The following is a 21965-nucleotide window of genomic DNA, read 5'->3' on the forward strand; positions in this document are numbered from 1 at the left end:
TCATCAAGAGACAAGTACGGCCTCTTGTCAACCTCGTGCCTTCAATAGAGCCAAGGCAGCTACAATTTAGCAACTATCCAATGCTGATACCAAAATGACATAAAATAGGAAACTATAAACCAATTAAACAAAATAGAACTGAGTGAATTTTATTGTGTTTGGGTTCTTCTAGGATCTCTGACATGGTTTCCACCAAATCATCCACAAATCCTAGTCTCATTTTTTGGACCGACTTTTCCAATAGTAGGATCCACGCAAGCCTCATGCCACCTAAGAATACAGTGTATTGCGGCTTCTGAGCAATCCTGCAACTCTTCCTCACCTATCACAACTCACAGCATCTACTGATTCCAGAAACCATTAATTTCCATCTTTACTTTCTTTGGCTTTACGATCCTTCATTTTAGACATATACCAAAAGTTGTTCATCAGTGAATAAAGCAACCAAAGCAAGATGCTTTTATGCAAATGACATCATGCTACCAAAAAACGCACAAGAAACAGAACAAGCTTCACTCACCATAAGTCTCCAATAGGGATTCAGAGATAAGTTCAAATTTCTGTTCACTATTTATCAAAGCATTGCATTATGTTTACTAGTTTTTCTTGGACCACGAATTCTCCAGAAAATCTAGAATACGAATTCGCTGCATCGATATAGGCTAACAGGAGTTCGTCTAATTTACTTCAAATATCGTGAAATGCTACTATTGATCACTTTCCATTGTTCTTATGTTGCAACAATATTTTCCTTTTGGCTGTGTCATGCATACGTTCACTTCAGTAACAGTATGACGCCCTATACTGCAATCAATCAGAATGGCGAGAATACATTTAAAAGCACACCACAAGAGGCATTTTGATTTCCTCTCTTTTCATAACACAAAAAAGGCCGAAAAAGAAAATATTCAGCTTACATAGGGATGAATTCAATGTGACCTACAATTTTGCAAAAGCTCACAAAGCGAAACCCTTCAGGTACTCAGGATCACGCTTGGCCCTCTCCTGGAATTTCTTAAACCATCTATCCAGAATATCCATGGGAACGACCAATTTGGACCCATCCACCCCACAAAAAGACTGCATAAAATTGAACAAATTTTCACCCACTTTCAATGCTAAACGTTCGATTCGCTTCTCGGCGGTGACGTCCAGGGACGGCAACGATGCCAGGTCCTCAACAGAGACTCCAATTTTCGCCGAGAGGGGCTGCGCGTCGGCCGTCAACTGTAGCTGGCCAGAACCCCCAGGCTCCGGCCATGGCAGCGAGAGCACGGCGGACGGGCGGGCTATCGTGACAGCCCCGCAATAAAGGAAAGGCGAACCCGGCGACTGGATGTAAACTGCGAGAGCTTTGTCGGGAGGAAGTGTGAAGTTATTCAAAAGGAAAATGCAAACCTCGCGAACTTGATCGTACGCCTCTCCTGCGCAAGTTAACAGAAAGCATTAAAATTGAGGGGGGGGGGAACTGGGGAAGAAATGGGATTGAAATGGGATTAAGTTAATGTACGCAGTGAGCGGTAAGCGGGAGAAAGTCGTGAAGCTTACCGACGAAAGTGTTCATGTCGAGGAGCCAGTGAAAGGTGTCGATTTGAGAGAAAGTGGAGATGTCGATTGGGAAGCTGCGGTTTGGAAATACAACTCCGAACATTTTGGTTCAATGCTGTAATGGAAGATCAAAGGCGGGGCTGCTTCAGAACTCAAGACACTCGAGCGAAGGAGCCTGAGAATGTAGCATCGGAATTGAACCGCCACGAAGTTGAGACTACGGAAGTATCCAGCATAGTCTAGAATATCGAAGAAGATCGATTGGAAGAGCCGCGCCTTTACCACCCTCATCTGGAGTTTTTTTTTTCCTTTTTTTCTTTTTTAAAGCAAGAGATTACTTTCTTTCTTAATATAAAAACTAATTTTAATAGATTAAAAAAATTTATTAAGTTAATTATTTATAATAAATATGTGTTATCTTTCTTAAAATATTATTACTAATTATATGTATTAGTTAGAACTACTATTTGATAGAATCTTTAACATGTACAACTACTATAATGCGCATATGTTAAAGATTTTATCAAATGCTACTTCTAACTAACATATGATTGCCAATGATATTTTAAAGAAAACAATACCTAATTATTATAAATAATTAATTTAATTAATTTTTTAATATATTCAAATTGGTCAACAAACTCTTATATTAATAACTGGGGCTAGTATTAAGTATTGGAGGTAGTATCATATATTATTTTATTTTTTTGGAAAAAATATTTGCTTTATAGTTCACAATTTAATTTTACCACGTTAATAATAAGAATTTATCTCTAAAATATATATTTAATTATGTTTTGACGCTTTCTTCATCCTAAGGTGATTCATGTTTCATAGGCTGGCAATTGAAGCCTCAAAACTATTTTTCTAGCGCCTGGGAAGAATCATGAATCAGTTGCGGTGGAAGTTTGACAGAAACTCAGAATCACAGACACTTGAACCCCCTCTTGTTAAGACCTGTTAATTGAGCAAGTGAAGGACTCTTCTTCATGTGTAAAAGGTGGTGTGCGTAAAATAAAGAAGGGAAAAAAAAAAGGAAAAAAATTGTAAGTGAAGGACAACTATAATATTGCTAAGTACTGCTACTAAATAATAAGAAAACCCATTTTAAATCATTAAGAGAGAGAGAGAGAGGGAGGAACCTGTGTGCAATTATTCCGTTGTATCCCCTGGCACCTGCTTCCCCCCCCCCGCCCGGCGGGGGGTGATTTCCTATGCTCACTCCAGTTATATGTTGCTTTAGTTAAAAAGTTAATTACACAAATAAAATTGTCTAAAATTTGCTCTAATCAATCTTTCTCCTTAATCAATAACATAAATTTAAAATACAGATTCTCTATCTAATACATATAAGAAGGGCATATGTAAAACTAATTCACAGACTCTTCGAAAGACAGATTCTCTACCAAATTCCATATTAAGGGAGCATATGGCGCAGGAGAAAACTGAACATCCTCTGTTTTATTATGTTGAACTAAATTCTTCCAATTTCTTAGAATAATAGTAGCAGGGTCAACTGGCTTTCGGAAATTAGCATCATGTAAAAAACAATTTCTCCATTTTCATAGATACCAAACAGACACACGCCATATAAGATTTCAGCTAGGACACTTATAATTGCCTAGATCCTTTTGAAGTTCAATGTAAACCAGTCTCGTTGGGAGGCAGCATAAAATTAAGAATAGTGAATGAGACGTAAAATACACATCCATAATTTTTTAGCACAAAAGCAATCTCTAAAAATATGCACAGTAGTTTCAACACCATCATCACAATAAGGGCAGGTAGATGAAGTTTGGGACCACTTACTTCTCCAATCATTAGTGGGTAATTTATTATTAAAAGCAATCAAAAGGAAAACTCTAGTTCTCTCTGCTCCTCTCCATTTTCAAATAGTCTTGTAGTTTCAACTGTAAAGATTAGGAGGTGGTTTTTCAATCATATAATAAGTGCTTTTAGTAGTAAAATAACCATGAGAATGAGCACACCAGTCATGTCCAGCTTCGGGAATAGCCGGGAGAATTGAGATGAGCTGTTGCATTACTTCTCTAATCTCTGCAAGTGAAAGAGTTGAGTGTGAGGATTTGAGTGAGGCTACACGTGTCTTGGGCTTGGATGACCCAGGTGGCTTTGTTTTCTTTTTTTTTTGGGCTTGGTCCCTCTTTTGCAACCAGAAAAAATATTTCGCAAACTTTACCACAACTTTCATTTTAGATTATAATAAATCTATTAAAAAAGGTAACCCGCATAAAAGATCAAATGAGTAGATAAGATTGTGTGATTAGAAACACAGATCAAGTTATTAATTATAGCTTTTATATAATGCTATGCTTTTGGGGTCAATAATCATCATCAATAATGGGGCCTTGGGTTGCAAGTTGCAGATTCCTTGCATGTTGAGGAGATATTATGAGTTGTTTGAGTGGAAGGGAATTTGGGAGTAGACAGGTTCATTCAGTTAAGTTAAGACAAGGTCATTTCAGTAGTCAAGAATGAGAAGAGAGGAAAAAAAGACATAGTAATTTGTTAATTAAACAGTTAAAGTCAGCGTCATGGGAGGATTTTACCATGATTATTCTTCTAATACTATCTTCAACCTTTAATATAAGACTCAATCGATTAATTTAGAAAAATCAAGAAAGTTATTAAATTACTCAATTATAATACATGTTATATAATCTCTTTAAGATATTATGTGTATTATTATACTACATTAATTTATAAGTGAGATAAATTAATTTAGAGGAAAACAATAAATATTAATATTTTAGAGTAATTTAGTAAATTTATTAATCTTTTCAAATTTATCAACTAGGTTTTACACTGAGGATAAAAGATAGTACTCCTCCGGTCCTTATTATAAGACCCAATTTGACTTTTTATTTGGTCCTAATTATAAGACCCAATCCATTTTGTCTCTTATATTTATGCATTTTTTTCAAGATAATCCTTCTAATAATGATAGTTTTAGCCAATATACTTAATTAGCAAGGATATTTTAAGAATGACAACACTTATTTATTATAAATAACCAACTTAACTTACTTCCTTAATCTCCTCAAATAAGTCAATTGGGTCTTATAATTAGGACCGGAGGAGTAGCTTTTTATAAAACCTTGAAGCGGAAGCATGAATGGAGGAAGAGTAGGTTGATTTTCGAATCACAACCTAACGACTTGGACGACATCTCGCTTACCCCAATAACAGTTCTTATTTTTGCACTCCCATTTCATTTCATTTCATTTAGTTAACGGCTTCAATAAGAAACATTGGAAAGCTAGCCATCACCCACCTTTTCCCTTGTCATTTCTTTCCCTTTCCCCTGGTGGAATTGACACCGACCCCAATCTCAATCCTCCCTCTTTCACACTTCCCACTTCATTCCACAAATACCACTTTACGAACTATTCACTAATCCCTTATACATTTATTTACTTTCAGACTGTTTATTTGAGCGGAAACACCAATCCATTCATGTCCAATACGGAATCCTGATCTGCAAACTTGGATTTGATTCATGTAAGGAATATTTTTCTTCATGTGCAGAGGACCAATTTAAGAGTTTCTGTCTTATGCAGAAATAAGTATACTACTACTCTTGGTTGATATAGTTGTTGTTGAGCTGTCACTTTTGAAGCATTTAATTCAAATTCAAACATAATGTTATTTTGGAATTGCCTGTGGCACAAGCCATCATTGATTACAATTCATAAAAGGGGTGACTGTAATGAAATGTACTAGATCAGTTTCAAATCAACCAACAAACGGTGATGTAATTTCGTGGATTTTATTATTATAGAGAGAGAGAGAGAGCGAGAGAGAGATCAGCTCGTGTGCTTTGATTACTTAGCATGAACCTGGATTTATGTCTTGCTTACGCCAACACAAAATGTTAAATGGATGACACAGTGTCGTGTTGGGTTGACGGCTTCAACAAGAAACATTTGAAAGCTTGCTATTAACAACCTTTTGGTCATCTCTTTCTGCACTTTCAATACTGCTTACTAGTCTTTTGCTCCGAAAATGAAAGGGACTGGCAGGCTCACTATGTGCACTTCAGTATTTAATACGCAAGATACTGTAATAACTAATGGGTCATCCCTGTGTATGTCAGCTTTCCATAAAAATCAGCCTCTCCAAATTCAAGTTTACTTCTTTATTTAAACCAAACAACATCTGGCATATTGAATATTTTGGGTTGAAATCTGACAGAGATACGAAGAACATTAAAAAGTCTGATAATATATGTGTTTATACCCCAGTATAACTTGATCGGTGTATACATACTTATATTGGATGAAAAAACAATAATATTGCTCATTCGACTCAGCCAGAGAGGATTTACAGCAAGATAATGATCACAATGGGTGAAGAAAAATACAATACACCACTGTATTGATGACTTAAATGGCATCGTCTTTAACTTAAAAGATTGACGTTTGTTTGATGTCAAAAATTTGATACCTGCTTCCACTCTTCTTCCTACTCCTTAGGTCTTGATGACTATGAACCTAAGCAAGGAAACACTATTGTCAGGTTAGATGGCATCACAAGAGTTCTCAATATATGTAAATCTTACATATTTAATGCCATATTGAATCCTCAAGCATTAGAATTAGAATTAGAAGTTAATACTAAATTTGGCTATTAAGTAATTCTTAATAACTTCTGTGTGCCTTGTAATTATATGCAGGAACAATCATTAGTTTTACTAATTAATTAAAGTGGCTACTTTAGTAAGTTGGTAGGCCTCCACTTAACCAACTGATAATTTAGTGTTCTTCATCTTGTCATGCCAGCGTACTTAGATTATATTAATTACTCGTGGGAACAAGTGAATATGTCTTACTTAAGCCAAGAGGAATTTTGAAGGAACACAGAAGGGCTTTGACAAATATATGTGTGAGAGGGAGGTTTAATCAGAAAGTTTGGTAGGAGATAGCATGCAAATCCAAAAGCATGCTGGCGATGTAGCAACAGAAATGAAAGAATTTCAGACATTCACTAACCTCCAAACTTAGTCTCCATTATATATAGCCCCCATCCCAGTACTTGCTACACCCTCATCAAATAAAATCCACTTGAAATGGAGAAAGCAAACACTAAGTCTGCTTTGAAGGTTTAGGATTATGCCTCTTCTTCTTCTTCTTATATGTTGTTCTTCTCTTCTGTTTTAATTACAAATGGAATATCATGTACTGATTTCTTCGCGCCTTTCTGCATTTTTTCTTATTGTTTCTGTTGTTGAAGTTTGTGAAGAATACCTCACGGTCTGCTGCTGAATGGAGCAATACAAACTCTAGGGGAATGGTGAGAAGCCAATGCCACAGCTGGCTCGTTCTACCTTTCCCAATAATCTCTTACAAACCACTCATTTTCTTGTTCTGACCTTTAGTCGATATTCTTCCGTGAAAGCTGAACTTTCATGCAAAGAGGGTTTGAAACATTTCTTATTATCCTACAGTCCCCAAGTTGTGAAACTGTCAACACCTTCATTTTTTAATGATGCACGTGAAAGAGAAAGAAACCATTAGGTTGTGCTATATCTGAGCATAGTCTCTTGCATGCTAGCTAAATATCCATGTTAACCATGGAGTTTCTTATTCAATGTCCTTCTCATTTCGTGAATTGAATTATTTGAAAAGTATCAGTACCGCAAGCAATAAGAGCTTTCTAAAAGGGCCATAATTGAGAAGGCCAGAAACATTGAAGTCTGACACAAATGGAATGTAACAGTTAAATGCGTATCTTTTATCCTTTTCTTTTTTTAAATAACAAGTTAACTTTCATTTTATTATTATTATTTTTTGGCCGAAAACTTTTGGGTTTTGAATTAGATATAGCATGTTTCCTTCTCTCTTAAGCAGAGAAAGTAACATTCTTTTAAAACTTCTCACCAAGAAACTTTTCCACTTAATTTTAGTCCGTTGAACCATGCAATTACTTTCCAGGCTTAATCAAGTATATCTCCACTGGATGGACCCCATTATGAAAAGACAAGTGCATTTGCCTATTACAGCATTATTATTCATTATTGATTAGCTTTAACATGCTTTCTTTCCTCTCTCTCTTATCTAGACATGATTCGATTTGTTATCAAACCCTTTCATGTTCTGCTTTTTTTGTCCTTCAATCATTTGTCTCACATAACCTAATAAAATAAACAGACAATGGGTGTTCCACAGACAAAAGAACTCAAAGAGAAGCTCCATGAGAGGAACAAGCAGGTAAGGATATAGCTGCAAGATGGAAATTAACCAGTAACAACTTCATCAAGTCAAGTTATTCACTTTATATATACATATATATATTTATATAATCTCTTCCCTTTAATCTCAAGGCTTCAAGGAAATCTCCTCCCAGAGAAAATACAAAACCACAAGAGTTCAAACTCCATACCCAAGAAAGAGCTGTTAAACGTGCCATGTTTAACTATGCAGTAAGATCACTGAACTCTATCCGTGAAAGTTAAAAAGCTCCAGATAGATTCCAGATCAATAATTAATGCTTGAGATAATTAGCGCAGGTCACCACAAAGTTCTATCTCATGGAGATCCAAAGGAAACGAGAGGAGAAGTTGCTGAAGGTAGACAACTGGAAAGCGTAGTTAGATTAACAAATTTGTAGTATTATTTAACAGAATTCCCTATTGAATGAACGAATAAAATGTGGGAGCAGATGATTGAAGAGGAAGAGGTTCGTTTGATGAGGAAGGAGATGGTCCCAAGAGCTCAATTGATGCCATATTTTGATAGGCCATTCTTGCCTCAAAGGTAAACTATTATCATAGTAACAAAGAGTGACATTTTCATTCCAAAAAAGGTAATAAAACAGACGACAAACACTTTCTGACATGTTAGCTGTCTCAGATAATGAAACCGTAAGGTAATGTTTTATGGTTTATGAATAATGCTGCTTTTCCTCAAGCTTTTTTTTTTTTTTTGACCAGCTTCCTCAAGCATATTATATAGATGTTCTAGATTTACCCATGTATGTAATAATAATTTGGAATAACGCAGATCAAGCAGGCCATTGACAATTCCAAGAGAGCCAAGCTTCCTGAGCAAGAGGTGGAGCTGCGAGCCAGGATATGAGTTCTACAACTTGTTTCATCATCCGGCTCTGATGATGAAGCCCGTGAAGTAGAAACGAACTTTTTGAGACATTGTGGGTGGGTGTGAATTGAAAGCGACCATGTAAAATGTACTTTTGTGTTCCTTGCTTGTTGTATTCAATCGCATCATGTTGTACACTACTAGTCCCACGTAGACAGAATTTTGTACCATACCATGCCATCATCACCAACTAGGTCCACTACTCCTGAACTTTGTTTTAGGTGAAGTGAAGACGCTTTCATGGTTTCATTGTATCAATCCAATAAAAGATTGCTTTGTGCTTTTGATGACTTCCTCTGATGATCTTCTCTCTGATCTACTTGATGAGTTTGAACCAGCATGGCTGAACCAGGGATAGATGAAAGAACTATATTAGCTCAGATATAAAAATTGTATATAATCATCAGTATTAACCACTACAAATTTCTTAACATTTGATTTAATGATTCTTTCTTAAAATTAGAAGGTCACAAAGGTCACCATAATACTCATCAAATATCACCCGTTCAAATTTAATATGGACAGTCAAAATTTAAATTTTTAAATTTTTTATTTTTGAAAAATGTTTTCCTTTAATAGATATATAATCTAAAATAAATATAATCTCTTGACAGTAAGTTTTTCAAAAAATAATTTTTTATTGAAAATTTTTTACTTAAAATTTTAAATTTATACCATTAAAATCATATTTAAATTGTGTATATTTTATCATAACGATGAGTATTATGGTACTCATCATTGTAATGAGTAATAAAACTGATTCCAAAGAATGAGAACTGGTGTGTGGAGTCTATTAGAATAAAGTGTGGATACCTATTCTTGAACCACAAAAACTCAAAACAAGCCTATAATTACAAATTAGAGTAACATTACATTTAGATTAATTAATTAATAATTAATAACATTACCTATTACCTTTGCCTATCCAGATTATATATTGAGATCAATAATTCATTAAATCAATCTATTATATAAAAATAAAATTAATAATATGGTACTTATAGTTAGAGTTATATACTATACTAAATATTAATGTGATTATTAACGTATTTTTTTAGTTTGACTAATTAATATTGCTCTTTCAAAATTCAAACAATTTAAAAAATATTATGGGGAATTTATGTATTTAAAATTATTGTAATAAATAATATATCTCATTAAAAACAAATTTACAGAAGATTAAAGTTAAAAAATTAGAGATGAAAAATTTATGAAATAAATATTGCTTTCAGTCCTTAATATAAGAGTTAGTTTGATACTTAATTTGTTTCTAAATATAAGATTCTAAGTTATTTTGTCTCTTATATTTATCTATTTTTTTAAAGTAATCTTTGTAGTAATTGTACATGTTAAATGTTTCATTAAATAATACTTCTAATTAATAAATATGAAAGACAACACCTATTTATTACAAATAATTAATTTAACTAATTTTTTTAATATTTTATTAAGGGTTAAGGTGCACTCAGCACCCCCAAGTATTTTGTCAGGTGCACCCAGTGGCCTAAAGTAATTTATGGTGCAATTTTTCCCTCAAAGTAATTAAAATGGTGCACCGGTATCCCATACTAACAGATCTGTTAGTTTGACCGTTAAATTGATGAGTCAGCACAAGTTTGACCAGAAAATCTGACGTGGCATGTCTAATAAGCAGGTGATGTGGAATTTTTTGGGGTTAAGGTGCATCTAGCACCCCCAAGTATTTTTCCAGGTGCACCTAGTGGCCTAAAGTAATTTATGGTGCAATTTTGCCCTCAGAGTAATTAAAATGGTGCACCGGTATCCTATGCTAATAGATCTCTTACTTTGACTGTGAAATTGATGAGTCAGCACAAGTTTGATCAAAATAATCTGACCTGGCATGTCTAATAAGCAGGTGATATGGAATTTTTTTCGTTTGCCACTGCTTTGTTTTCTCTGTTCAGTAAATGTTCTCTTCGGCTCTTGGAATTTTTTTCAGAGTAAGAAATTTTTTCAGAGATACTCCTCTAGTCCTATTTATAGGGTAGAGAGAAAAGATATTTTTTGGTCCTATTTATAAGGCACCGAGAGAAATTTTTTGTATGGATGTACAAATTTACCCCTCATTTATTATTGTATTGATTTTGTTTATATGATGTATAATGTATATTAAATAGGGATAAAGTTGGAAAGTTATTAAAATTTAAATGAGAGTTAATGAAATTTAGGGTTTTCCTTGGTCTGTGTGAAACATGCTGGAAGTGCCTTATAAATAAGACCAGAGGAGTAATATTCAGACAAAACAATGGAATTAACAAGAAAAGCCATGTCACCTGCTTATTAGACATGCTAGGTCAGATTATTTTAGTCAAACTTGTGCTGACTCATCAATTTCACAGTCAAAGTAACAGATCTATTAGCATGGGATATCGGTGCACCATTTTAATTACTTTGAGGGCAAAATTGCACCATAAATTACTTTAGGCCACTGGGTGCACCTGGAAAAATACTTGGGGGTGCTGGATGCACCTTAACCCCGAAAAAATTTTCACATCACCTGTTTATTAGACATGCCACGTCAGATTTTCTGGTCAAACTTATGCTGACTCATCAATTTAACGATCAAACTAACAGATCTGTTAGCATGGGATACCGGTGCACCATTTTAATTACTTTGAGGGCAAAATTGCACCATAAATTACTTTAGGCCACTGGGTGCACCTGGCAAAATACTTGGGAGTGCTGGGTGCACCTTAACCCTTTTATTAATTATGTTGTAGACTTTCGGTCTTTGGAGTTGGCTGAGTTTCGGTTCAGGACGGTTCGAGTTGGCTCGACCGGTTCGACATCACCATGTCATATCATATAACACCGGAAGCCCCCCTTCTGCATTCTCTCCGTCGCGTTCCACGATTGATTACCAAATCGAACAGCAGATCCACGCGACGCCGCTATTGAAGTCAATTGTCTCACCTCATTTCTCCAGCTCCGTCCTTCTACTTTCTGTCGTCGAAATAAATCTTTTCCGCAGATGCTTTTTGGTGCGTTCCCATTTTTTTGGTCCAAATTTCTTTTGGCTTTTGAACTTGCTTTGATGTGCATTTTGTGTTATTTTGCACATTCCAGTAGCTGTATTAAAAAAATCCGAAGTTCAATTTTGTACCCGATTGTGAATTTTGGTGAAGACCTTTTCATTTTTTTTTAATTCTTCGTTCTAGGGTTCTTCCTGGACCTTTTCCCTTGCAACTCGTTCGCCATCTTCTTCTTTTCATTTTTCGGGGTGTAGGAGTTGCTCTTCTCTAACAATTTGAGTTTTAAAAGTGGTTTTGTTTGAGATTGTTGCCTCTCCCCGCTTTTTTCTTGTCATGGTAATGGTTTCGATGAACCATCTTATTGTAGTTCTTTCTTTTTCACTCTAAATTAATTAATAGTTAGTTATTTGCTTCATAGGCGCTAAACGTTGTGAACTTTGGTCTCTGTGTGAATGTGTTTTGTAAGTTGTTGTGCCATGGAATTTAAGCTAAAGGAAATCCATGTTGTAATTGTAATCACTTTATGAGTTCTGCTAATTCGTGTTATAATGAACGAGGATGGTTGTTTTGTTTTCTGGTTTGCTGCAGGAATGAGTTCGTGACACTTTCATTGCATATCCTTCGTGAGAGTTGACGTTGTTTAAGCTTTATTCTGGGGGCTAATTTCATTTTGCCATCCATCATGGAGATACAAAGTTGTGGCAAGCCAATAGATTCTCTGCTTGAGAAAGTCCTTTGCATGAATATTTTGTCGTCTGATTACTTCAAGGAGCTCTATCGATTGAAGACATACCATGAAGTTATTGATGAGATTTACAATCAAGTTGATCACGTGGAGCCTTGGATGACGGGAAACTGCCGTGGTCCCTCAACTGCATTTTGTCTTCTCTACAAGTTCTTTACTATGAAGCTTACCGTCAAACAAATGCATGGACTGTTGAAACACCCGGATTCTCCTTATATAAGAGCTGTGAGTATAGTGCCCGGCAATTTATGCTGGCCTTTTCTGTTTTGTTTTATTGTAATTACTGAAAACTTCGTGCATTAATATCATGAGGGGCGTGTGCGTGTGTTTTTCTTCCTGTTTTGAGCATGAATCAATAGTTTACTACCCCATATATGCCGTTTAGTACTTAGTTTAGGGACACGAAAAATTGCATCCTTGCTATTTTTTACCCTATAATCACATTAACACTAGATGTGGGTTTATTTTTGTGCTAAGCATGGCTTGTACCCTGATTTTGTGTTAAGGCTAGATGTAGGCATATTGTCAGATTTTTTGCAATTTTACCTTGAGACCTGATTGTGTATTGTATGTTCTATATTCTTCCTCATATTATTTGCAGATCGGATTTCTCTATTTGAGATATGTTGCTGATCCAAAAAGTCTGTGGAACTGGTTTGAGCCATATATCAAAGATGACGAGGTATGAAGACTTGTATATGATCTTTGGAACTCTTGGAATATTTTGTTACTTTCAGATTGTTCCGAAGGGTGAATTTTTCCTCATACTTGTGATTTTATGCTTACAATATTAAAGTTGTCAAACCGTGGTCTTTTTTCAAATTGAAGTATGACTTCGCCTTGCATTGGAGTGTTGTAAGTAGAAGAGGTTCCTGTCAGTGTGCAGGACGTCATACATTTTGTATGATATTTTTTGTTTTGTTTTACTATCTAGTTATTGATTCTGCTAAGCCGATCTGTAGCTGTGGAACAAAGATAAATTTGCTTATACGGTTGGAACAAACTTGTCAAGACTTCAGTACTTACATTCATTGTATAGGTTGTGCCCATAGTACTTTTTGATGTCTGCTTTTCCCACCAAGTTATATTTGATTGGGCCTTTGCTCTGATTGTGATTCAGTTATGCATTGCATACTGTTAATTTACTTTACACAATTTGTCTTGTCGTGAATATTTTGTGCTAATCGCATTTCTTGACAGAACGTTATGGACTCTAATTACTAGTTTTCTACATTTGAATTTCTGTTATCTCGAAGTATCCCCTTTTGCAAAATCACTGTTAGAATTAGTATCTAATATCATATTCAATTATGATTCTGTGTGTCAGGAATTTTCTCCTGGATCTAGTGGACGCATGACGACAATGGGTGTATATATCCGTGACTTGCTCCTTGGACAGGTTAGTTACTATTAACTAAATCAAACTATATTTTATGAGGTTGCTTCCTGTTTTAATTTCTTCGGTCTCATGCTTTCCTTTTGCTTGTAGAATCAAATATCTTTGCATGATAGTCAGCAAAGTGTTCCCTGATCTCTTGATATTGAGATTTTTAAAAGTAATGCCATACGATGACAAGGAAAAGAAAAATCATTTGACTTACTTTTGACTAGTTAAACTGAGATTTCTGTCTTCAGAGCTCTCCTTCCAGAATCCAGCTGCATCCCAAGATTGCAAAAGAAGCTATGTTTCTCATCATCTCATAATTTGGAGTAACGGTCCTATGAGGTGCTTTCAGTATCTTTTGGACATAAGACTCACATACCTACAAGTAATTTTTTATTAGAATTAGCTAAGATATTGTCGTTTTTTCATGTACATCATAACTCTGTTTATTAAATGCTCTTCTGACTTAATATGCAGGGTCGTCCATATGTTTTTTAGAAACACATGTCTGAGGTCTTCCATTACAGTCATGTGAAAATTTGAATATGGTCAAGAAGTTGAGTAATATTTTGTAGTCGCTTGTTTTTTATTTGTTTCATTCTCCCTGTACGCGGTTTCCTCATTTTTTGTTTTCTCTTGTTTGGAGTGGGGCTATTTTACATGTCCTGCATATCATACACTCTGCATTTTTGTTTAACTTGGAAACCGTTGGCAATACATTCCTTGCAATGTCAAATCCGGCCCAACCCGCCCAATATTCTGTTCTCTCATTTGAAAAAAAAAAATTTCCATATTACTAAATCGTTTTTAGTTCTCAATAATACATATTCTTATAATTATAAAAATAATTTTTAATTACCACAAATAGAATAAAATATGTAAATATTTATTCTGTATTTTACTTTCATTATTTTTTAAATATTTGAATGAAAAATATTAAATTATTTATATTTTGTATTTTGTTAATGGCATATTTTTTATATTCTTAAGCTTGAGGTTGAATTTTGGTGTCAGCTCGGCTTTTTGTTTGTCTGTTTTTTTTTTTTTTTTTCAAGTTATATTAAGCAAGCCTTGTCGTATTCAGTCCAAACTGCTCTAGCCTCACAATAGCTGTGTAGTCTGATCTTGCGTCTGGTTAGTTGTGGCTTTTTGGTCCGGTGAAGGTCCATCTCTTTCTAAAATTCTCTTTAAGGTTCATCTTCTTAGGATTACTTATTATACAGAAAAAGACAAGTAATAGGAAATGAATTGGTTGAATTTCTTGCCCTCAATATGACTGCTTTGCTTAGAAAATGTGAGCCACCTTTTTAGTTACAAGATGCTACCATTACCACATGGCTATTTAGACATCCAACAAGATGCCTTTTAGCAAGGGGAATGCGATCCTAGTTTTTCTTTTTAATTTTATTTTAGGAGAGTGCATTGCCGAAATCCCAAAAAGGAGAAGCCCTTTCATTTTCTTCCATAGAAGTCTCATGAAGATTGGAAATTGAATGGTTCAAACTTGTGGATTCATTTTGTTTAAATAAAGGAACTTGTACAGTAACTGCATTGTCTAATTACCATACTCATGGAAGGGATTCTGGAGAGAGATTAAAAAACCTGTAATTCCGATATACTGCCCTCGTCCCATGCTCAAGAATTTGTTGTCATTGTACCTAATAGCCGTTTGTCTTGTATGCTTGGATATACATGTCCATGAGGTTATCATTTGTTGTGGATGAATGACTCCTATCTCCTTTGTGGTAGTTTTTGTCTGGTATCTAATTTGTCAGGTATCGTGAACTTTAGCAATTCGAGCATGGTGCCATTATATGCGAGCATCATTGACTCTCTAGAATGTTACAAATACAATTATTAAATTTTGTTTAACCTTGGGATTTGCTTGTAATTTTTTATTTTACTTTGACCTTGAGCCCCATTTCATGAGTGTTTCTACTTTTGCAGTACTACTTTGACACACTCTTTCCCCGCATCCCTGTTCCTGTAATGCGGCAGATTGTGTCTAATCTTGAGAAATTGAAGCTCCCTACTACACATTCTGGCTCAACTGGGGAATGCACCCGCCATGGTTCTGATGAGACTGCCCGCAGACCTCCTTCTGTGAAGGCTGCCCTCTCAGTCTCTTTTGGTCAGCGGGCTCCACATCGTGCTTCAACAAGGGATTCATCCCCCATTCGCCGCACTTTACCTGGTCCACCTCATGAGAGAAATGGCAGTGAAGAACAAAGATCTCCAAGCACTCGACAAAGTGGAAGCCATGAATATTATGAAAGGGATCGTGATAGGGAAAGGGAGCGTGACCGCTCTCGATCTAGGGACAGAAACAGGGATTATGAAAGGGATCGGGATAGGGAAAGGGACCGTCATCGCTCTAGATCTAAGGACAGGAACAGGGATTATGATCGTGACAGGGACCGGGACCGAGACAGAGAAAGGTATCGAGACTGGGATAGGGATAGAGATCGTGAGAGGGACAGAGACAGGAAGGATAGGGGTAGAGAAAGGGATAGGGAGATAAGTTATGATTATGATAGGAGGTCTAAGTATGCAGAGAGAGAAAGTAGCCGGGATTATGACTATAGAAGGCATGATGGTAGCAGGCACTATCGAAGCCGGAGCAGGAGCCGGAGCAGGAGCAGGAGCAGGAGTCGGAGTTTGCAAGCTGGTTCTGCTCGGTTGGAGTCACATTCTAGTCCACAGAGGGACGGGAGTAAGGACAAGACATCTGCTTCCAGTAATCTAGCTAAACTAAAGGATATCTATGGTGATTTAAGTGATAATAAACGTGATGTCAACAACGACAGAATTCCTGGAAGGGATAATGGTGGTGAAGAGGTAATTAGACTTGGCGGTTCCACCTGGAAGTACTGAAACATTTCTTGGAACGCCAAGTGCGTTAAATGTTGGATTACTTTTTACGAGAAAGTATATTGGACCTTTCCCTTTGTAGCTGCCTCTATTTGTTGACTAGAGATTTAGTCTGACTAACGCTATCTATGTCATTATATTTAGCATGATGAGGGGAGAATGTAATACTAAATTTAATCATAATTTTCTTTCTGGTATGTTTTGCATGTTTTAAATTGTAGGTGGAAGGCTATTTTTGGTGTCTGGAAAGCAAAAAGCATGCCTTCATTTATTTGTTGGAAGTGATTTTTGCCGGGTCTCTTTGCACCATCGGAAAACATAACGTGTGTTTTGGCAATGGCCTTGGGAGGATCAAGATTGATGCATAAGTTGGTGCTGTTTAAGTTTTGAAGGATTAATTCCTAGATGCTGCGGAAAATACTTCTTTGTGTTGCCCTTGACATTGTCATAGAAAACGTTTAGTGGACTTTACCGCTTTTTTCTAATTTCCACGTTGGAAATTATTAATGAGGCGCATGATAGGGTCATGAAACCAAGCAACTCAATGAAGCCTTAACAAGTCATCTCTATCTATGTTGACTCAAAAGAGGACGGCAAAAATGGGCGCGTGCAACGTCCCCAAGTTTAAACGGGAAAGGTCCGTCGGAATGTGCCTCGTCTTCGGTATACTCTTTCAGCAGTCTTTTTTAATGAGCAATAATTATTATTATTTTTTGTTTCTAAATATAAACATTTTCATGTTATCTTAAAAAATTTTAAGCAAATTTTCTATTTTGCCCCTAATAAATCACTTATTTTAATATTCAATATATTTATTATCTCATTTTTCAAACTATTATTTTTATTTCATTTACCTTCTCTCTCTTTCATAAATAAGGTTACTTTTTATAAAGAACTTTCAATTTCTATCTATTTTCTGATTTATGTGATGGAGTGTAAAGTTACTTATAAAAAATGGCAAAAGGAGTATGTCACTGTTTATCCATTCTCTACTGTGCAATTAGTAAAAAATGAAGGACCTATCATTTGAACTTGAGAGGAAAAAATAGGTAGGATGAAAGTAACATAATGTGGCTAACAAGAATTGGTCAAATTAGTAAAGAATCGGTTTGTAATTTACAATGATGTGAGTTTAATTTCACTACCGATAGAAGGATTTTGTTGGTAGGTAATATGTGAGTATCTCTGTGAGTGTTCTTTGAGCCTAGAGGCCTATCCTAATTTTAATAAGCTTTCAGGACTCAATTCATCTAAATTTTTTTATATAAAAAAAAACAAGGTAATGCACAAAGAATGAGAAGTAATCATATTTTTTGTGTTGCCAACAATTCTTTTGACTAATACAACTATATTGATCAATAATCTAGTTTCTAATATCAACTTTGAAAGTATGGATAGAAGTATTGATTAAATAATGTAGGGAAAAAAAAACAAGAAGAAAGACTTTGAGCAATGGAGACCTTGTAAATCTATTCCTGATTTTCTTTAGTTAATCTCTAGCAACAATAAGATGTAAGAGAAATTTCTACATTTAAGCTTCACAATAGTGAAAAGAGAACTTGTGTGGTGGGAGCCAGTGAATCTCTTGCTACTCACACTTGATAGAGCGATAAATGTGACGGACAAAGATTAAAGAAGCACGAAATCCGGTGGTTCCGAGCATGAGAAAGAAACCATAGCAAACGCAGGCCATGTATCCGAAGAAGAATGAGGTTTGCATGAAACCATACATATCTGACCTCGCATGGTAGTAGTACAAGCAGTAGCCATATATGAACAAGCCTGTTGATCCACCGCAAAGGAAGGACCTAGTTTCATCCCAGATATGCAAAGTTAGTATACAAAAGAATTTGAAGAAAGGAGCGAGGAAAAGACAAAACAGTAATCATACCTCCACCACCATTCGTGGTCCTCAGCAGCAAGCTGAAAGTATGCCAATGCCACAGTGATGAAAGCAGTGACAACAAAGAGAATGATGAATACAATGAACAGAATGCTGTATATGGTGTAAATCCTGTGGCCCCAAACACTTGCAAATATGTAGTAGAGTTCAATGTAAATGGCACTGAAAGGCAAAAACCCTGCCATAGCCATCTGAGGAAGAGTCCTCCGGTACCATGGTAGACAGGGGATCTCTCTGGGATACTTTGTGGTGCGACAAGGAGCTTGAAACTCTGGTCTGCTGTTCTTACCCGCAATTCCCCCCAGTACTAGTAATGGTGAAGTTACAAGAGTCCATATGAGAAAAATAACAACAATCGTTCCAAATGGGAGTGCTGCAGTGGAGTTATAGGCCAGAGCAACAGTATTAAGAAAACAGAATGTCAAAAACAAAGGTCCAGTGAACAGGCTTCCAGTCAACACCAAATTCCTCACCTAGCAAGCCATAGAACCAAAATTTTATCTGTTAATACGCTGCATTTGGATTTGTAATTTCTGCAGAGGAATTTTCAAATGCTATGAAGATGCAAACCCCGGGAGGAAAACTACAGCATCATAATAAATTGTCTTATTAAGTAATTAATGTGAGCCATGGAGAGACTCATGTTGAATCAAGTGTCAAGTCAGCAAACTAGAATAAATTCAGAATCATTTGCTGGAATCTTCATTTTGGACATGGAGCAGAAAGAGTCAATAACAACATTATGTTCGAGCAAAACTGACAGTGACATTCTTGCACAGACATGAGTACGGCACTGAAATAAGCTGCAAAAGGAAGTGTTGGAAGCACAAATGACACGTCATATAAAAAGCGAGAATTTACCCAGTTTTTCCCTTCGATCATGCAATAGAAGGACGCTGCAGCGTAGCCCGCAATCCCAGAGGTTAAAGCATATATAATAACCAGTGCGGTAAACAGAGCTCCTCTGTTGTATGGATAGAAAACACCAACCAGAGCCAGCATAAAGATGAAGATTGTGCTGAGAACGGGAGCGAAGATACATGTTAAAGAAAAACATGAAAAAAAACGACTCGAAGGTTAAAAAACCAGATCGTGCCAAGATAAGCACTCACAGTGAAAATAGCTGGGTGCCAGATCCAATGGCTGCTGCAAACAAAGACTTGTATCTTGGGTACCTGAATACGTCACCATGAATGTATTTCCATCCTCCCTCGTCTTGGTCATCAGCCTCCTCCTCATCATGTGTAAACCTATCATGTTTAGAATTGTGGTTACATCAGAGTCATAAATTAGAATTCAATTCATGAGAGCAGGCAAGCACAGATTAATTGGTGGGATTTATTCTTACTTAATAAAGTCATTTTTTAGTATACGCATGAGAATCGTGGCTAGGAATCCGGTCAAGAGGAGAACTGTCACGCAGGAATTGATGATTGAAAACCAATGAATTTCCAAGTGATGTGGCAATGTAGAAGCCTGCGAGTATTTCTCCATTCTCTTCTCGAATGGAATATCTGTTTGAATCCATTTGACAGAGTATGTGAAGTCCACATCGAGCTCTCTGTCCTCTGTCAGGTCCACTAGGGCATTTTGGTCACTACGAACTATAACGTCAATGATGCGATCCTTATTGTAAAGGATTTCAAAATGGAGATGCTTAAAAAGATAAACTTTGGACTCTTTGGGGTCATCATCTTTGCCTTCTTCAGTGTCAAATTTTCCTAGGAAGCCCCAGATGGGCAAGTCATCATAGTACATTTGGAAAAAGTAATCCTTCAAGACAGCAGCTCGGAATCTAGCAACTTCTTTCTTTGTCAGCGTCTTTCTGCAAATACTTTCGGGTTCTTTATCAACTAGGAAGGGCAGGGTATAAGGAGCAACAACTAATCGATCCCCATTCAGAACTTCTCCAAGAGCTTCTTTCTTTTCTTCAACATGAGCTGCATTAAACAACTGTCAATTACAAATAGGGGAGGACCACCATAGCAAATATGAATTCTGTCAGGAAACCAACCTGGTAAGCAGAAGGGAAGGTCAAAATATCGGTATGTTTCGCTGTTGGCATAAAAAGAAGAGAAGTACAAAAAAATTAGGAAAGTCGTCCGCTGTGATGGAGAAATACATATAACACTTCTTTTGAACAAAATTTAATCAGTCATACAACGAAAACACGCGCCCCTATATGTCATATAACCATCAAGCATTTCAGATGTCTTGGAGGTCCAGTTTTTCAGCAAGTTTGTTACCCTGCTACCCACTGATGATAGATTTTCAATCTCTTTTATGTTCTCATTTAGAGAATTAGTTAATGCAAACAAAAATGAATTTAGGAGTCTTTTATTTAATGAAAATCAATGCATTAAAAGACTTAATATAAATTCAATTATGAATCTAGATGAAAGTTCAACAGGGAACAAAAGGTCTATACCTTTAATTGTCAATGTAATTCTTTAAAGTAAACACTCCCTGAATTTTCTCCAATAGCAATTAGCAATAGAAACAAACCAAACCTTTATCCATCTGGTGTTAAGAGGTCAACTTACAAGGTTTGAGATCTTACAGCTATCATGGATGTAGTCAGAATTAAAATCGAGCTGCTCACGCAGCACTTATTTCCTACTTACTGGAATTTGATCCGTTCATACACAAAATAACAAGCATTTGGCGGTCATAAGAGAACCAGAATTCACGCATTAATTTGATGGTTGCCACCATTCATTCAGAGTAATAAAATTAGAACGATCATGACCAAATCCATACCATGAGATCAGGCTGATATTGCATCTATCGTCTTTATATATTTACCGGCGAGAAACTGAAAATTCAAATTTTAGAGACTCCGGGGGAAATCATTCTGTGCGAAGTTAAATTCTCAGTATTTGTCCGAGGAGAATTGGGGTTGAAATGAAGAAATACCTGGGATTGTGGAAGGGTCCCACCTTGTTGGCGTAAAAGGGAACGTAATCACCCGCTTTGTAACGATGATCCGATTCATCAGATGTGACATGAGATACGCAGCAGCAGAGAATGAAAATGGCGTCAGCCAAACACGGCACTGACATTCCCATCAGTGAAGCGAGGGAGGCTCTGCAATGGCTTCTGCCAGTAGCGAGCGGTTAGCCAAATAGATGCATGCGAGAGTGGTGGGGGAAAACAACACAATTCACAGAGAATGGAATCTCCACGCCTTCACCATAATCAAGTAGGATGATTTCGTTTCACAGTGCCTATATATACATTTGACTTAGTGTGGGTTCAGAGGGTGTGGGAAATCCTCTTCGTGAATTGCGAAGAAATTAATGAGCAATGGCAAGGACGTGCCTAACGCACATGGCGTGAAGACAATGCCAGTCTACCTTTGATTCATAATGGATAGATCGACCTGAACTCTTTTAGTTGTTTATAA

General features: G+C 36.3%; 4 protein-coding genes across 10 annotated transcripts; 2 read left to right on the top strand and 2 right to left on the bottom strand.

Annotated features, from left to right (window-relative positions):
• Nucleotides 1–694: 694 nt before the first annotated feature.
• LOC114726343 (protein OPI10 homolog) lies at nt 695–1751 on the bottom strand. Its single transcript, XM_028912920.1, has 2 exons — nt 1549–1751; nt 695–1424 (listed from the first exon to the last, which is right to left on the bottom strand). Exons 1-2 carry the CDS (start codon nt 1649–1651, stop codon nt 958–960), a joined length of 570 nt encoding a protein of 189 aa, XP_028768753.1. The 5' UTR covers nt 1652–1751; the 3' UTR covers nt 695–957.
• A 4131-nt stretch (nt 1752–5882) lies between these two features.
• LOC114726344 (uncharacterized) lies at nt 5883–8866 on the top strand. Of its 2 annotated transcripts, none has more exons than XM_028912921.1 (8): nt 5883–5892; nt 6628–6667; nt 6799–6858; nt 7716–7775; nt 7889–7987; nt 8075–8134; nt 8227–8321; nt 8568–8866. In XM_028912921.1, the coding sequence occupies exons 2-8, from the start codon at nt 6635–6637 to the stop codon at nt 8692–8694; spliced, it is 534 nt and encodes a 177-aa protein (XP_028768754.1). In that variant the 5' UTR covers nt 5883–5892; nt 6628–6634; the 3' UTR covers nt 8695–8866. The 2 variants fall into 2 exon arrangements, with proteins under 2 accessions (XP_028768754.1, XP_028768755.1); XM_028912922.1 differs by having other exon boundaries at nt 7734–7775.
• Nucleotides 8867–11530: 2664 nt separating this feature from the next.
• Nucleotides 11531–16834, top strand: LOC114726346 (pre-mRNA splicing factor SR-like 1). 6 transcript variants are annotated; one of them, XM_028912929.1, is made up of 6 exons: nt 11531–11665; nt 12245–12626; nt 13003–13083; nt 13729–13800; nt 14037–14111; nt 15733–15810. In XM_028912929.1, the coding sequence occupies exons 2-5, from the start codon at nt 12339–12341 to the stop codon at nt 14103–14105; spliced, it is 510 nt and encodes a 169-aa protein (XP_028768762.1). In that variant the 5' UTR covers nt 11531–11665; nt 12245–12338; the 3' UTR covers nt 14106–14111; nt 15733–15810. The 6 variants fall into 6 exon arrangements, with proteins under 6 accessions (XP_028768762.1, XP_028768763.1, XP_028768761.1 ...); XM_028912930.1 differs by lacking the exon at nt 15733–15810 and having other exon boundaries at nt 13891–14121; XM_028912928.1 differs by lacking the exon at nt 15733–15810 and having other exon boundaries at nt 14037–14121.
• Nucleotides 16835–17950: 1116 nt separating this feature from the next.
• On the bottom strand, nt 17951–21820 carry LOC114726347 (transmembrane 9 superfamily member 4-like). The gene is made up of 7 exons (XM_028912931.1): nt 21476–21820; nt 20574–20614; nt 19908–20499; nt 19672–19809; nt 19421–19577; nt 18548–19032; nt 17951–18464 (listed from the first exon to the last, which is right to left on the bottom strand). Exons 1-7 carry the CDS (start codon nt 21625–21627, stop codon nt 18245–18247), a joined length of 1785 nt encoding a protein of 594 aa, XP_028768764.1. The 5' UTR covers nt 21628–21820; the 3' UTR covers nt 17951–18244.
• Between the last annotated feature and the right edge of the window lie 145 nt (nt 21821–21965).

The sequence above is a fragment of the Neltuma alba genome, unplaced genomic scaffold, assembly GCF_004799145.2.
Source record: "Neltuma alba isolate B1F8T4 unplaced genomic scaffold, ASM479914v2 tig00012375_pilon, whole genome shotgun sequence".
Taxonomy (NCBI): domain Eukaryota; kingdom Viridiplantae; phylum Streptophyta; class Magnoliopsida; order Fabales; family Fabaceae; genus Neltuma; species Neltuma alba.

Coding starts and splice junctions, on each gene's coding strand:
- LOC114726347 (XM_028912931.1), bottom strand. CDS start 21,627: ATGGGAATGTCAGTGCCGTGTTTGGCTGACGCCATTTTCATTCTCTGC. Junction 19,810..19,907: donor CTAAAAAATGACTTTATTAA/GTAAGAATAAAT, acceptor TAAACATGATAG/GTTTACACATGATGAGGAGG. Junction 19,033..19,420: donor TGATCGAAGGGAAAAACTGG/GTAAATTCTCGC, acceptor ATGGCTTGCTAG/GTGAGGAATTTGGTGTTGAC.
- LOC114726343 (XM_028912920.1), bottom strand. CDS start 1,651: ATGTTCGGAGTTGTATTTCCAAACCGCAGCTTCCCAATCGACATCTCC. Junction 1,425..1,548: donor CGACATGAACACTTTCGTCG/GTAAGCTTCACG, acceptor TAACTTGCGCAG/GAGAGGCGTACGATCAAGTT.
- LOC114726346 (XM_028912925.1), top strand. CDS start 12,339: ATGGAGATACAAAGTTGTGGCAAGCCAATAGATTCTCTGCTTGAGAAA. Junction 13,084..13,728: donor CATATATCAAAGATGACGAG/GTATGAAGACTT, acceptor TCTGTGTGTCAG/GAATTTTCTCCTGGATCTAG. Junction 13,801..15,732: donor GTGACTTGCTCCTTGGACAG/GTTAGTTACTAT, acceptor CTACTTTTGCAG/TACTACTTTGACACACTCTT.
- LOC114726344 (XM_028912921.1), top strand. CDS start 6,635: ATGGAGAAAGCAAACACTAAGTCTGCTTTGAAG. Junction 7,988..8,074: donor GTGCCATGTTTAACTATGCA/GTAAGATCACTG, acceptor TAATTAGCGCAG/GTCACCACAAAGTTCTATCT. Junction 8,135..8,226: donor GAGAGGAGAAGTTGCTGAAG/GTAGACAACTGG, acceptor ATGTGGGAGCAG/ATGATTGAAGAGGAAGAGGT.